At 36.2% G+C, this 16,182-nt stretch overlaps 1 protein-coding gene across 1 annotated transcript in view; it reads right to left on the bottom strand.

The window, feature by feature from the left end:
• GPR158 (G protein-coupled receptor 158) overlaps positions 1–16,182 on the bottom strand; it is a 324,536-nt gene that overhangs the window by 27,209 nt on the left and 281,145 nt on the right. Inside the window, exon 7 of the mRNA XM_067703480.1 lies at positions 3,915–4,153. Within this exon, the coding sequence (XP_067559581.1) occupies positions 3,915–4,153 (239 nt within the window). The remainder of the gene's footprint in view (positions 1–3,914; positions 4,154–16,182) is intronic.

Here is a 16,182-nt window from a genome sequence, read left to right as displayed (position 1 = left end):
GTGTCTCCTCACACTGGTCTAACCCTGACCATAGAAAATAATACACAATAAAGGAACTGAGTTCCTTCTCTGTTCATTCAGCAAATATTTCTCGAGAGCCTACAACTGACAGATACTTTGTTAGGTGCTAGGGATATAGGGTGACCATCCAGGCGATGTTGTGAAGAACAGATAGCTAGCTACTAGGTTGGGAGAGGAAAGAGAGTGAACAGATGTGAGAATCCTTCCTTTCGCCTTCAGTGAGCTACAGATAAGATACTGAAACACGCTTAGAGAAGTGCTGAGTCATATAAAGGTGACTAGGGTAAGTACTGCGGTATTATCTTTATTACAGATGTAGATGGTTTTCAAAGAAGTATGGCAGCTTAAGTTTTTCCAGGAATTCTAATCTGATCTAGAAATATTCTGGAACATCCAAATTTTGAGGTTCTCTTTCCAAGAGATAAAATAAAATCTTTTTTTAAAAAAACAGATTACTGGGCCTGTAAAGTGTTTCTCACCCTGGTCAATGTTCACCTGTCTTTCCCAGTCGCAACGTTTAGAAATACTTTTTTTGCTTTCCATTAAAGTTTACTTCACATTTTTTTATATAGGACAAACAATGATTACTGAGAATTATAAACAGACATAAATGATAATGGGATTCTGAAAGTCATTTTTCTTCCATTTCTATGTTTTGAAATATTTCCTATGTTTTCAGATATTTCCTCGAAGAAACTGAGGCTCATAGAGCTTGAGAGATTTTCCCAAGTAGTTTTCTATACCTGATTCCTCCTTCTGAAACACCTGTGGTAGGAAAAGCACCTACCTGGGCAGGTCTGAGCAGACCCGTGCAGTAAGCAAAAATAGAAAGGGCCCATTCTTTAAATTTATGACCCATATTTCTAACTGGAGTTCTACTTCAGTGGGAAAACTAGTATCACACTCTTTCAAATGGTTCTTTATTTTGCATTAAAAAAAAATAGATTGTTTCTGACAGGTAAAGGTGATCCAGAACACATGTTTATCAATAAATTAACCATCACTTTTCCTTTTTTTTCTAAATTGACTTCTGACACTAAGCTTCTTGACAAAGATTTTTCACAACAACTTTAAGGTAAACCTATCTCCAGCCTCTCTACGTCCTTCCCCCTGCATAGAAACATTTCTGTTTAGGAAACGGGGAATAATTTAGCTTTCAGTACATGTTTCTTTCTGGCTGACTGAAGATACATGAATTTTTTCTTGAATAACAGCCTGGATATAAAAATATCTAATGGTAAACATGGTACTTATAGAAATATATAAAGAGGACTGAAAAGAGGCATATGTTACACATTAGCAAACATTAAATTAAGAGGTTAAATATGGAATATCTAATACCACATGCAGAAAGAGAAATAAATGAAATCGCTGTAGCGCAGTGTGAAAAAAAGTTTATAGCAACCACATGTCTCTGAGTTTTCAAGATGGTCCTAATTTCAAATATTTGTTCCTGTTGTTAAATCACGTGTCTTGACTTTTCTTTACAGAATTGTGTTACTGCAAGAAAAGTGTAATTTTTGAAACTAAGGTGTTGCTGTAGTTTATAGGACAAAAACAATGACTGGAAGATAGCAAAAACACCACCACCAAACATTTAACTTCTTACCTCTTGATCTCTGCACCCTATCATTAGTCCTTTATTTTCCAGTATTTTACACTCTAAAAAAGGTCACATCTGTGATTTCTATATAGAAATAAGTAGGAACACATAACTGACAGTAACCTGCAATTTATTTTACATAAGCTTTCTTTATATATAAGTAAGAATTTTATATGATAAACGAGATCCACTGAATACCTATAATGTCTCTAGTAAGGTGTTGAACACTTTACGGGAGATATAAAATATATAAAGGCCTTATTCCTCTCATCAGGTAGTTTACTATTGGTTTACGTAGATAAGTGAGAATTGTTAAAAATTATTGAAAAGCAAAATTAGGTGATAAAGACTCTTGGTACAATGGTAGTTCAATAAAGGAAGACAACGACTCAGACCTGAACCCAGGAATCTTTATAAAAGAGAAGTTCTTTGAGGCATGGTAAAGTTTAGAATATTGTAAAGAGGTATAGAGAACACTTCCTTTGATAGGAACAGTGGTGGAGGTGGGTGAGAATTGTGTGAAGCATGAAGGAAATGCCTAACTGGAAAAGAGGGTAATGCTGAAATACATTGTAAATAATGCTGGATGGTTACATTTATTGTGAGTCTTTGCTTTTTTTTTTAAAGTTAGGGCATTTTGGGGGAGATGGGAGTCTTAAAAACCTGTTAAAGGAATCTGGAGAACCAGAAAGTGATGTGATAAATCAATAAATTCAATCTATTAATAGATTACTTTTAGGAGATACACACACACACACACACACATACCCACACCCCGCCCCCCCTCCCAACCCCGCCCCGCAATTCAGGGATTGTGGAGTTGGAATCATTAGAATGGAGAAAGACTTAGAGCAGTGCTTCTCAAAGTGCGGTTTCAGGACTGGGAGCAAAAGCGTTGCCTTGGAACCTGTTACAAGTGCAAATTCTTGGGCTCATTTCCGCTTGCTCATTGCCTACCCAATGATGCCTCACTATGAATTTGAGTATTATAGTCTTTGTAAAACATAAAAGAAATATAATGGGCTTTTCTTCATAGTAATATTGGGAAATGATTTTCCCTAGTTCGGTTAACTTGGATTGAAGAACGTAAAATAATGTTATAGGTTTCTATTAAGTAGAAATTTTATATCTGTACAATTTGTTTAATTTTCATATCCAGACTAAAGTCAGAATTGGAATTGCTTCTTACCTTAGTTCTATGCTTTATCTTCTGATACTGATATCTCCTGATACGAAACTACTGATATCTTCTTTGATATTGATCAAAATAATGATGATTGACTTTATATATTATCATTGTAACAATTCCCTTTATGTACCCACATTGCTTTATTATTACAGATATCAGGCCTGTAAGATTCCTAAAATATCTTGTCCAGAAAAATATTATTCCATTTAAATTGTAAACTAAATACACATTAGCTTCTAGCAAAATAGTAAATGTGAACATTCAATGAACAATTGCCAAATATGGGGGAGACAGAAAATGGGAATTAAATTCATGGGTTTATTTTTGCCAAATAAAATTAAGATTTGTCCCTGGTTGACTGAGGGGAATGACAACAAAATAATAAAGGGTTTTTGTATTTTGGGAGGCTTAGTTTTAAATAGCCCAATATTAACAACAGAAAAATTCCTATGGATTTTTCTCTTCCTCATTTTTCAAAAAACTGAGCTACCAGAAAAATAATCTGTTTTTGGCCCAACTCATCATGGGATTCTTCCAAGTTCTCCAGCTTCTCAGTCACATAATTTACTATCTCCAAGGAGCATGGCTTTGTGTTTGTATAATACTGGACCTCCAGAGAATTCCCAATAAATTATCTTTAGAGGAAAGATAAATTAGAAATTTTGCCCAGAGTGCTCTAGATACCAAGTCTGATATATCATAGGACCAAAACTATATAAAAAAATACCAGTATGTTTCCTTTTTCCTCCCAGCTAAAGAAATAAGTCAAGAGAACAGCTTCTGTTAGCCAAATAGGGACACACTGATAGGACGGAAAGCAGAAAGTCTCTCTGTACAAAGAAGTTGCCTTTACTGACTGTATTTCTCCTTCTTGATTACATTTTCTGAACAAAGCTACACACCTTTGAAAAAGATGGAAACTCTCAGAAAAAGTTTGCACTCCGCATGTCATTATTATCTTTTCATAATATTGTTTCACCAAAACCGTATTAGGTGAAATTCCTTTAGGGTTTGTGAAAGGGCTTGGCAAGGCTTCTAACGAAGTCCATTTTAATGCTAGTGGGCAAAGGATAAAATTGCACAAAGCAAGTGATCACATACCAACTGCTGTCATGTAATCCCAGCGCTCAACGAGGCACATATTGAAGATGAGGTGATCTGATGTTTGCCCTTGGCCAATGAGTGAAATCTGCCTTTCCAAATTCTGGCAAACAGATGAAGTCCAGCCAATGAGAAACCAAAACACTACCAGGAGTATTACTGCCAGCATCCTCATGACCCGTCCACCGGTCATGTATGGAATCCGTTGGGCTGTTCGTGAAAGAAACACCTTCAAAACCCTGGAAAAGCAAGACATCAAAATTTGAAGGCAAACCTAACAACCAGAAAGTAAAATTCTAAAATATCTCATTTTTCTAGGTGAAATTTAAACCCACCCAAACCTACTTGGGCAGAGTTTTAACACAAAAATCAAACAACAGTGTTGCCTATACTTTGCCTGAATTTCATTCTAGTTTACCTTCCAATAGCAGAACAAATACCCTGCATTAGGGGTCAGTGAGTCAACAGATTTGTGTAGGATGGAATTCTTTTGAGCATGTTTTAATATTTCAAGGAAAATTCCCAGGACCTTAGAAAGATCCACAGGCAAACACTGCTCAAACAGGGTTTCTGAGGGATCAAAAAATAGTCCTAAAAGTGAGTAGTTGGGTTTTACAATATTATACTAAGTCAAAGACTTCCTTAAACCAGTTGTTTTTTTTTTTTACAGTAGAATGTTATAAAAGGTATTTTCTGAAAATCATTTTATATAACCTCCCTTTATAGTCATTTTGTCACATTACCAAAAATAAGTACGAAAACAATAAGAAGGGTATTTAAATACCCCTGAATAAGATTATTGTATTAAGGAAGAGGATATGACCTATATGAAATACAGCAATTTTTAAAATTTGGGCTTTTTTTCCCTGTATATATGACTCAAATGCACAGCCAGAGTTGAGACCTACTGGATTACACGATATCTAAGAACTGCTCCATCTCTAAAAATGGTGTGAAGACAAAATCCAACCTTACTATGGGGATCTTTCCAGCCATCCTTTCTTTAATTTCGTCTCCAAAATATTCTTAGCTGATTTTAACTCCGCATTCTCATTCCGATATTTTAGGTCACAATATTGTGGCTTGACATAAACTACCATGAGTGGTTTATGATACTATAAGGGTATCCATGATCAATTCCCCAAAGGCAAAAATGAATTCATCTTCCCAAGTTTTCTATTTCCTGCTCTGATTCTTTCAACATTTTAAATGAAATATTCATATGCACTCTTCATAAAAGTCATTATAAATATGGAAATGAAACATACATACCTGAAATAACCTAGACGTATTTTACTATTTTTTCTCTCAATGCTGGGCTTTGATAGCTCTTTCAAATTAACATAACACATCCAGTAAAGAAAGTTATTTTCTAGCAGATTCTTATTTATCCTTCCCCCCTGCATATCTTTAACCCCACTGTCCTTCACCTAACACACAGCATGTAGTTATTTAATTCTGAATAAAATACTTATCCTCAATTTTTATGTGGAACAATGTCAGAAAGGTATTAGTATAAAATAAGAGTACAAAAGAAGATCACTTTACTCACCATTTAACTACAGATAGTCCCCAACTTAAGATGGTTCGACTTACGATTTTATGATGGCATAAAGTGATAAGCATTCAGTAGAAACTGTACTTCGAGTCTGAATTTTGATCTTTTACGGGGCTAGTGATATGTGGTACGATATTCTCTCCTGATGCTGCAGCTCCCAGGCAGCCACACGGTCACAAGGGTAAACAACTGACCCACTTACGACCATGCTGTACTCATTCGACCATTCTGTTTTTCACTTTCAGTACAGTATTCAATAAATTACATGAGATATTCAACACTTTATTATTAAATAGACTTTGTGTTAGATGATTTTGCCCAAGTGGAGGCCAATGTAAGTGTTCTGAGCACGGATAAGGTAGGCTGGCCTAAGCTATGATGTTAGATGTACTGAATGCATCCTCGACTTCAAGATATTCTCAATCTACAATGGGTTTACCTGGACATAACTCCACTGAAAGTCAAGGAAGATCTGTAGTTCACCAGATTAGCAGTTGCTTTCCATTCCCTGGGTGAAACATACTGAGTATGGCCCGTGTCATGCTGAATGCTAGTACTGGCAGTGAACACAATGCCTCTCTCCAGTATGCCTCACTTTTGCTCCAACTAGTTGAATTGCTACTTGTTAAGAATCAGTTGTACTTGTCCCCAGATTATGCCCACTGTTATCATCTTTTTTTCTTGATAGTTGATTTGTAATATTATATTAGTTTCAGGCATACAACATAGTGATTCAATATTTTATAGATCATACTCCATTTAAAGTTATTATAAAGTAATGGTTATATTTCCCTGTGCTGCACAATATATCCTTGTTGCTTTCTATTTTATACATAGTAGTCTGTATCACTTATCCCATGCCCCTAACTTACCCCTCCCCCCTTCCTGTTCCCCACTGGTAACCACTAGTTTGTTCTCTGTATCTGTGAGTCTGTTTCTGTTTTGTTATATACATTCATTTGTTTTATTTTTTAGATTCCACATATAAGTGATAAAAGAGTATTTGTTATCATTTTATATAAGTTAACTAAATTGACTGTGTAAGCAAAGGAGACATTTGTACAAAATTCTATTTTGAATGCTTTGGAAGGACTCTATAAAGGTGAGTCACTAAAAGAACTGTTAACTTAGGGGAAAGTAAGGAAAATTTTAATATATTGCGGTGGTCAACAAACCAAAATCCAGAAGGAGTCTACACTCAGATTACCTCAAAATAACAACCAAAAACTCTTCAGATTCTCACTCCTACTTAAAGAACCAAAACTATGAACAATAGATAATACATTGCAGTGATTTATGCTACAAAGAGAACGATTAGATCCACAGTCAAAGAAGAGGACTTACTTCAAAAATATTGGTGAGTGATTATTTGTATCTTAAATTACAGTATCTATACACTTCTTTAACCCCTTTCTACTTTAAAAAACTTTATTCATTAATTGACCAATCACTAATCCATTAAGAAGGCTTCTACTAAAATCAGCAGATCAAGATTCAAAAACTCTATCCTAGGAATGAGAGAAATTTCTTGGAAAACTAATATTTTTGCCAGTGCCAATCTTATTTTTTGTAGGAGAAACCTGTAGCCACTATGTGCACGTAATTGTTTCTGGTTGTACCTGGATGAATTCTACATTTTGAATGATTAGGATCTCAAAAGAGGGAACCTGAACCATTTTTCTGGTCTTCTATATTTTGGCTAGGGCCAAAAGAAAAAGAGAGAATTGTTCCAAATTCTACCTTGACTATATTTGAATATCTGAAATGTAATTATAATGAACAAAGGTTTATGTAGTGACAACCATATGCGAGGTATCATACTAGGCAACATGGAAGGCATAATATATGATTCCTGTCTTCCAGAAGCTTACAATGTAAGCTATGTAAATAGCTACCATATAAAACGGCATATATTATATGTTGTTGTGTGTAGTTAGTAAGTCCAGGAACCTAATAGAATAGGTGCTATTTGGTCTGGGTCTTGATGGATATCAGTAGGTAGAAATGGAGGAAAGTGGAGAAGATATAAGGAGACATTCTAGCTGAAGGGAATCACATAACAAAGTACAAAGCAGGGAAATGTACGTTGTCTTTGAGGGACAGTGGGTGGAAACGTTTGGCAAGAAGGGAAGTTTTTTTTCAACCCACAGGGACTCCTAGGGATTTTTCAAGTTACTGCGAAGGGTTTCACTGGGTTGAGAACCATTGCTTCAGAGAAAAATAGTTATGATTTATATTTTCTTTCCATGGCCAATATGTGGGAAATCATTTATTTTTCTGATACTTGAAGATTTTCACATAGAAACTCTAAACCTCAATGAGAGGAAATATTGAATTTTTAAAATGACTATCTTTAAAATACTTCTTAACCAGATGAGTTTGTCATTTGCAGAGGAAATCTATATGATCCCAGTATGGTAGTCTTTTAATCAAGAAATCCAACTTCTAAATTATCAGAGATTTTCATGCTTTCCAGATGACCCCATGGGTATTTATTGTAAAGTCTGAGAACTCAAGATTGTCACAGATCCCCAAATCTCATTTCCAGAGAGGAAAAGCCAAAGCAGAGCCCTCATGAGTCTCCTGTTACTGCTTTTACTGGCTTTCAAACACTAGAAAATACAATAACACAACTCTGCATGGCAATCTAAGCATTTCAGGATATTGGTTTTTGTAAAATGGAATAAGATGCATTTTTCTAGGATTGTCTTAAAATAAAATGAGAAAATTCTGCTATATCTTTAAAAAATGAGCTCTTGTTAGTCTAGGGTTCACTGCCTAGAAACCAAGTTCTAAAAATGAAATCCTTAGACATGCTTTTGTATGAAATACAGCTGTAGAAAAAATGCAATCTTATATCGATTACTTTTCCTACTACTTTTTTCACAGATAAAATTTTAAGCTACCATCTGTTCAGAAGGTTTCACTATTCTAAAGGAAAGCAGTAATGTATACAAGAGGACTGCAAAAAATTTCCAGAATTTAATATAAAAAGGTATATTTAAAGTATATATTCAGTTCTCATTATTAATAGTAGAGAAATTCATAGAAATCATGTTGAAATGATAAAAAAAGAAATTGGCTGTCACTATATGTCTGCCTCTACTTTTTCACATTCCACATTTCTAGTCTGAGCTCATAAAACTCCACTGTAAGGACTTGTACTTAGGTTATCGATTATCTGCTTCAAATATCTAATTGATGTTGTTACTCCTTATTTAACTTGATCTCTCTCCAGCTTTTGGCGTGGCGGAGGCACTTGGCTTCCGTTATGTCACGTTCTCTTGACTCTCTGCCTACTCCTCTGTCAGCAGCTTTTTAGTCTCTGTCAGAGTCCTCTGCCTCAGTCTTCCCCTTAAATAATAGTGTTCCTCAAGGATCTCCTAAACTTAGTCACCTTCTATTCTTGCTCTACGGATTATACCTGGGAAATTCCATCCACAATTCTGCTTCAATCATGTACATGCTGGTGAGTCCCAGATCTGTAACTTCGGTTTAGATCACTGTCCTGAGCTCAAGATCTGTATACTCAGTGACCTACGGGACATCAACAGGTTCCTCAAATAAAATCGTCACTCTCTCCACTCCTCTCTCCTCTAACCCACTGTGTTACCTGTCTCAATGACCAGTACCAGTTAATTGCTCAAAGCAGAAACCTAGGAATGAACTTTGATACTTCTCCCTCATTTACATTCCAGACACCAAATGCATGATTAAGAACTTAATTTCTACCTCTTAAATATCTTTCAAATCCTTCTATTTTTCTCCATTTTCACTGCCACTATATAGCTCCTGGTCATCAACCTCTGTCCTCAGTAATTTCCTAACCAGTCTCCTTATTGGTCTTGCCCACGTTCAGTCCACACTCTATGCTAAAGCCACAATGATCTTCTTAAACTGCACTCTGATCATGTTTCTCTCCTGTTTACAGTCCTTCTGTGGCTCTCCACCCAAATCCTAGCTACCTTACGATGTAAAACGCCTTTAAAAATTGGTTCCTCCTTGCTTCAGCATGCTCATCTCTCACTATTCTTCCCTTCCTAGGGTCCTGTGGGTCCCTGTGGACTATATGCAGGTGTCCTCTATCTGAACCTTTGCCCTCAGCTTCCTGTACTGCCCCTCCCTCCATCAATACAAACACCTAATTTAGCTAATTCCTGCATATTTCTTCATGGCTCATTTGAGATGCCACTTGCTCTGGGCTAGTGGTTCCCAAACCACTATCATCAACACCATCTGGAAACTTGTTAGAAATGCAAATTCTTGGGTCCCATCCATACCTACTACTATGTCAGAAATTCTGGGGATTAGGGCTCAGAAATTTGTATTTTAACAAATCCGTTAGGTAAATTCGGACGAAGGCTATAGTTTGAGAGCTTTTTTCCCCAAAAGGCTTAAGACTGGTGCAGGTGTCTTTCTAATGGGCTGACTGCTCTAAACTGTCAGATAAATTTTTGAGTTTTTGTTATGCTGACACCAAAATTTAAAGCCTCTAGTAACAGAAAGTTTTCCATTTTCAGAACATCTGCATCTGTTTGTGATTTAGCTGCATCTTTTTTGTGTACTAAACGGGAATAAACATATACATCCTCGAGCCATCTAGTCTTCTGTTCTATTAATTTAATCGGAATAATCCTAAAGTCTTGAAGTTCTCCATTAGACTTGAATTTCTATACATTTTACTACTTTCTTAGAAACTCCAGAGAATAAATGCTTCTGATGAAAAGTAGGAGGTGATTATTTTCTTCTATAAATATAAAGCCACTCAATTCTTGACAAAAGAGCCTTAAGAGTGAACAACACGAAAAGGGCTGAAGTTACTCCCTCCCAGTTTGCTTTAAATGGTCACAAGCCCTCATGTTTATTAAGCTTTTCAACAATTTCTCAAAATTTCATTTTCAGAAGTAACCTAAAGCTGCTTCTTGGTCACTGGGTAGATGTTAGGTATATATTAAAAAGGACTGGCATCACCTAGGCAGAAACAGATTGTTAACATTTATCAGACATGAAGTTCAGTAAAACTGTTGTGACTATTTTAAGTTATTGCTATTCATAAGAAGGAAAACTCACAACTCAGCTTCCCAAATATGGGTACTTTTGTCCATTTCAGTGACCTGCTTGTGCTCTCATATCTCATACTAAGCTTCCTTTCTTTTGACCTGATTGTAAGTAGACAGAATAAGGCAGAATGATGAAAAAATAAAGGAAGAAGGAAGGGTTACAGGACTGTTGCAAGTCAAATATAGAGCTAGAAGGAACTTGCGGATTATCTCTTCTGATATCAGAAATAAGGAAAGAATGTCTGCTCTCACCACTTCTATCCATCATTGTACCAAAAGTTCTAGCCAGAGCAATCGGTCAAGAAAAAGAAATAAAATGCATCCATATTGGAATGGGAGAAGTAAAACTGTCTCTGTTAGTAGATGACATGATCTTATATATGGAAAACCCTAAAGAACACACACACACACACACACACACACACACACACAATCTGAGCTAAAAACCACATTCAGTGAAGTTGTAAGATACAAGTTCAACATTAAAAAATCAGTTTTATTTTTATATACTAGCGATGAGCTATCTGAAAATGGAATCGACAAAACAGCTCCATTTACTATAGCATCAAAAAAATACCTAGGGGTAAATTTAACCAAGGAGGTAAAAGATGTGTATGCTGAAATCTATACAACATCACTGAAAGAAATTTTTAAAGATCTAAAGAAATGGAAAGACATTCTGTGTTCATGGATTGAAAGACTTAATATTGCTAAGATGGCATTATTCCCTAAATTGACCTACAGGTTCAAGTCAATTTAACAAAACAGTGTGGTACTAGCATAATGGTAGACACATAGAACAACGGAATAAGACTGATCACCCAGAAATAAACCTCTCCATCTCCAGTCAACTGACTTTTGACAACACTGTCAAGATCATTAAAAAAAGAAAAAATTATCTTAAAAAAAAATCTATTCAATAAAAAAGGGCGTTCCCTGGCAGTCCAGTGGTTAGGACTCGGTGCTTTCACTGCCGTGGCCCCGGGTTCAATCCCTGGTCGGGGAACTAAGATCCCACAAGTCGCATGGTGCAGCCAAAAAAAAAATCTTTTAAACAAATGGTCCTAAGGACGAGTGTATATCCAAATGCAGAAGAATGAATGTAGACCTCTACCTCACATAATATACAAAAATTGATTCCAAATGAATCAAAAACCCAAATGTAAGAACTAAAACTATAAAATGCTTAGAACAAAACAGAGGTATAAATCTTCCTGATCTGAAATTAGGCAATGGTTTCTTAAATATCATACCAAGGCATATGTAACAAGAGAAAAAACAGATAAACTGAACTGCATAAAAATAAAAAATTTGTGCATCAAAGCACACTATCAATAAAGTAAAAAAGAAAACCCACAGAATCGGAGAAAATATTTTCAAATAATTTATTAGATAAGGGTCTCAGATCCAAAATATATAAGAACTCATACAATGCAACACAAAAAGACAAAACACCCAATTAAAAAATGGCCAAAGGGGGCTTCCCTGGTGGCGCAGTGGTTGAGAATCTGCCTGCAAATGCAGGGACACGGGTTCGGGCCCTGGTCTGGGAAGATCCCACATGCCGCGGAGCAACCAAGCCCGTGAGCCACAACTACTCAGCCTGCGCGTCTGGAGCTTGTGCTCCGCAACAAGAGAGGTCCTGACAGTGAGAGGCCCGTGCACCGCGATGAAGAGTGGCCCCCGCTCGCCGCAACTAGAGAAAGCCCTCGCGCAGAAACGAAGACCCAACACAGCCAAAAATAAAATAAATAAATTTTTTAAAATTTATTTAAAAAAAAAAATGGCCAAAGGACCTGAATAGACATTTCTCTAAAGTGATGTAGAAATGACCAATAAACAGCTGAAAATAATCTCAACATCATTAGTCATTGGGAAAATGGATAAAAAGATTTTCTTCCTTTTGCCCTTTAAAAAATTTAAAGTATCTTACTGTATTTTATATATCTTTAAAAGAATACATAAAATAAATAAATATAAATATCTTCCAGTCACTTTCAAAATTTACTAGGGGGAGGGGTGGAGTGGGAGGCAGGGGTCAGCAGATGTAAGCTATTATATACAGAATGGATAAACAGCAAGGTCCTACTGTATAGCATAGGGAATTATATTCAATATCCTGTGATAAACCATAATGGGAAAGAGTATAAAAAAGAATGTGTATATGTATAACTGAATCACTTTGCTGTACAGCAGAAATTAATACAACACTGTAAATCAACCATACTTCAATAAAAAAATTTACTAGGAAACAAAACTATCTATCTATCTATCCATTCCCACAAAGTGTAAATATTTGGTGCTAATGAGTGCAGTACAGAAAACTGCTACAAATTGCGCTGTATCCAAAGCGAGCGGTACTGAATAATGCATGAAATGAAAATCCCTAGGCCAGAGCCAGAAGAAGGTTTTTTTGCAGCCTGCTTAAATATGTTTTAAATATAGTACAGAAAAGTCTTTTGTTTTTTCTTGATTAGCCTTAGAAAAAGGAAAAGTCAATTTGTTTTCAGAAATCATATTACAGGGAATAGGAAAATGTTCTTTTAGCATTAAGTTTCTTAATCTCTCTCTACCCCCTTTCATTTAAAACAGTTCCTCATTTTTCCTCCTGATAATATACTCAGATTTTCTGAGCCTAGAGATATTGCCTTTCCAGGTTTCTTAAAACCAACCAACCGACCAACCAACCAACGTATAGCAAGCATTCTGTGAACCCACACGTGCATGGACGCGCCAGATGTTCTTTTAGATCTGTCCTACATCATTAATGTACTAAGTCAAACATATCTATGGTTACTGAAGGAAACTCTTTTTATAAATGAACCTTCTTCATTTTTGCCTATTTCAGCTCTATTTTTCCTTATGATCCATATTGAGCCAGCTAAAACCTGTCCCATTCTCCCTTCTTTCTTTCTCCAAAGAGAAACAAACGGTTTTAGGTTCAAATAAATTGCATTGCATGAATGGCCTGCCAGTGAGGTTGGGCGGTGGGACTTGTCTGCCCTGGGTGCAAGTAATAGTGTCCGTAGAGAATTTAAGGCAATAAAAATGACAACTCAAAGCTGTTCTGCTTTGTATCATCACCATGTGCTGGTGATTCTAAACAATGTCAGTGATAAAATACTCCTCCCTGAAGGACTGGACCACTTTTACCACCTTCCCCTAACTTGTTACACCTCTGTATTGCACTGTTAATAAACAAAAGACTTGCAATTTTCCTTTGGCTTGGTATGGTAGTCTTTGGCTGTATGACTCTCAAATGTGGGGAGCGACCACTAAAGAAAAAGGTGGGAGATTTGATAAAAGTGAATGAAACCCTCAAGTTCCCGTCCTAGGCTAACAGTATCATTTCTAGTGACAGACTGAGATCCTATTCCTTTTTCATATTTTCTTCAAGTTTTCAAAGTTACTGGAATTCTGTAAACACTAAAATTGATCAGTGAGAGATCAGGAAAGGGAAAAAGAAATGTTAAACAATTTTACTAAGCCTTGAGGGAAATGGCTGAAATAAAACAAGAACTCAGGTGTTTCCTGCCTATCCTATTCTCAAGGGACTAGAACAGTCACTTTATCAGTACTGATAACTGCCTTAGAATTTTCTGCCTAGAGAGGTATTACTTTTTTTAAAAAATTTTAAATAAAAAATTAAGTTCTTATAAAAATGAGAAAATAGCATTCAAGGGACTTTATGCCTTAGCTCAGGCTACCTTGATCCCTGAAGCTACCTTGCGTCAGGTCCGACAAAGCCTGGTTCTTTAGCTTTCTCTTCAAGTCTGTGACCTTCTCCATATCCTTCCAATGAATTCCTTTTCTGCTTAATTTAGCCATCCTCAGTGTCTGTGGTTTGCAACCAAAACCCCCTGCTTGACATATTTTACAAATATTTCAATCATGTTTAAGATTTACAGCAACTCTACAGGTGAAGTGAGAAGTGATTCGCAGAAGCTAAAATAATTTCTTCTTGGTTGTATAAGTTATTAGTGGCGGAACTGAAATTCAAATTTGGATTTGTAAAGATTTATGTCTTTCCTCTCTATCATGTTACTACAAAATCTTCAGAGTCCTTTCTTGAGGACAACACGTTGCTTGACTATAAGAGATATCAACCAAAGACATCCCTGCAGCTCCATTCACTATAACCATCCACCCATTCATTCACTTAACAAATATCTGAATACAGTAAATGGGCAAGATGCAGCACTAAGGATGGGGAATACAAAGCTGGTTCAGCCAGTCACTTCCATCGGGTTGCTCACATTCCTCTGAGATGTTGATTCTTCAGTTTATAGACTTAAACAATATTGGAATCAGTTAAATTTAAACAATATGGAAAAACAATATAATATACAGCCATATGGTTCAGACAGGATACGAATAATTCAGCGTATTAAATTAGAAATAGTTTCCACTCGATTTAAGCCTTCAGTAGGTAATTCTTCACTGCAATGACTTCTAGAGACACACAGTCGGAGAGAAAATCGTTTTAATTACAGTCTTTAAAATAAAGAAAAGAATGATGAAGTAATCTAGTTTCCCAGATCCCAATCATTTGTATGCCACCCTCAAGATTTCTGCCTGTATCTGTGTACCAACTAATACTTTCTTTAAAACAACTTCTATTTATTGCTTTAAAATATTTTAAAGGGACTTCCCTGGCGGTCCAGTGGTTGGGACTTCGCCTTCCAATGCAGGGGGGGCAGGTTCGATCCCTGGCCAGGGAGCTAAAATCCCACATGCCTTGCAGCCAAAAAACCAAAACGTAGAGCAGAAGCAGTGGTGCAACAGATTTGACAAAACTTTAAAAATGGTCCACATCAAAAAAAATCTTTAAAATATTTTAAAGAAAACTTTATATTGCTACTTTCAATGAAAAACTGGTAGGTAATCCATAAATAGAATGTAACTATGAAAATAAATACAGTGAAATAAAGATAATAAATTTCATCTAGAGAGTATTGCAGTGGGAAGCTCTGAGCCTGAAGCTTGATCAACAACTCTTTGTTGTAAAGGAAAATTAGCAACTGTTCGGCAGGTGTTAAAGACCTACTATTTCCAAACTATTTTTTCTCCTGGAAATAATCAGAGGGATGGAAAGAGAACCTGAATGGAAGGAATTTTCTTACTCTGTGATTCAGTGTTATTTAATACTGTGTTTTTGTCCCACAAACAGCCTCTCACAGATGGCAATGTCATGTGTTTCAGGCACTTGAGAGCACACAGTGAGTCAGGGAAATAGGAACGCTTTATGTGTGGAGGGAACTGTGGGAAGCAGCTTCCAAGTCTGCATCTGACATTCATTCATTCATTCACTTATCAACTGTTATGCATCAAGCACCTGCCATGTGTCATTCATTGTGCTAAGAGCTGGGGATTCACTTGTGAATGACCTCACTTCAAGGAGAAGGTAAATTAGGTAAAAATGAAGAAGATAATTACATAAGCAAACTGTATCATATAATAGAGGACCCAACAGATGCTAAGGGCTAGACTCATAGGGAGAGAGGTCATTCTCAAGTCTCAAGAGGCCACCCATTCTTCTGGGAATTCCAGAAGTCTCATTGTCCATTATAGGCTGTCAATGATTTCTCATTTCCTTTAGCGAGCACCAGCTGAAAAATAGTTATCATATAAGCAATGGAAACCGGAAAGT

The sequence above is a fragment of the Pseudorca crassidens genome, chromosome 1 (genome assembly GCF_039906515.1).
Source record: "Pseudorca crassidens isolate mPseCra1 chromosome 1, mPseCra1.hap1, whole genome shotgun sequence".
Lineage (NCBI taxonomy): Eukaryota > Metazoa > Chordata > Mammalia > Artiodactyla > Delphinidae > Pseudorca > Pseudorca crassidens.
Note: the sequence above shows the minus strand (reverse complement) of the source record. Positions and strands in the feature narration are given on the sequence as shown.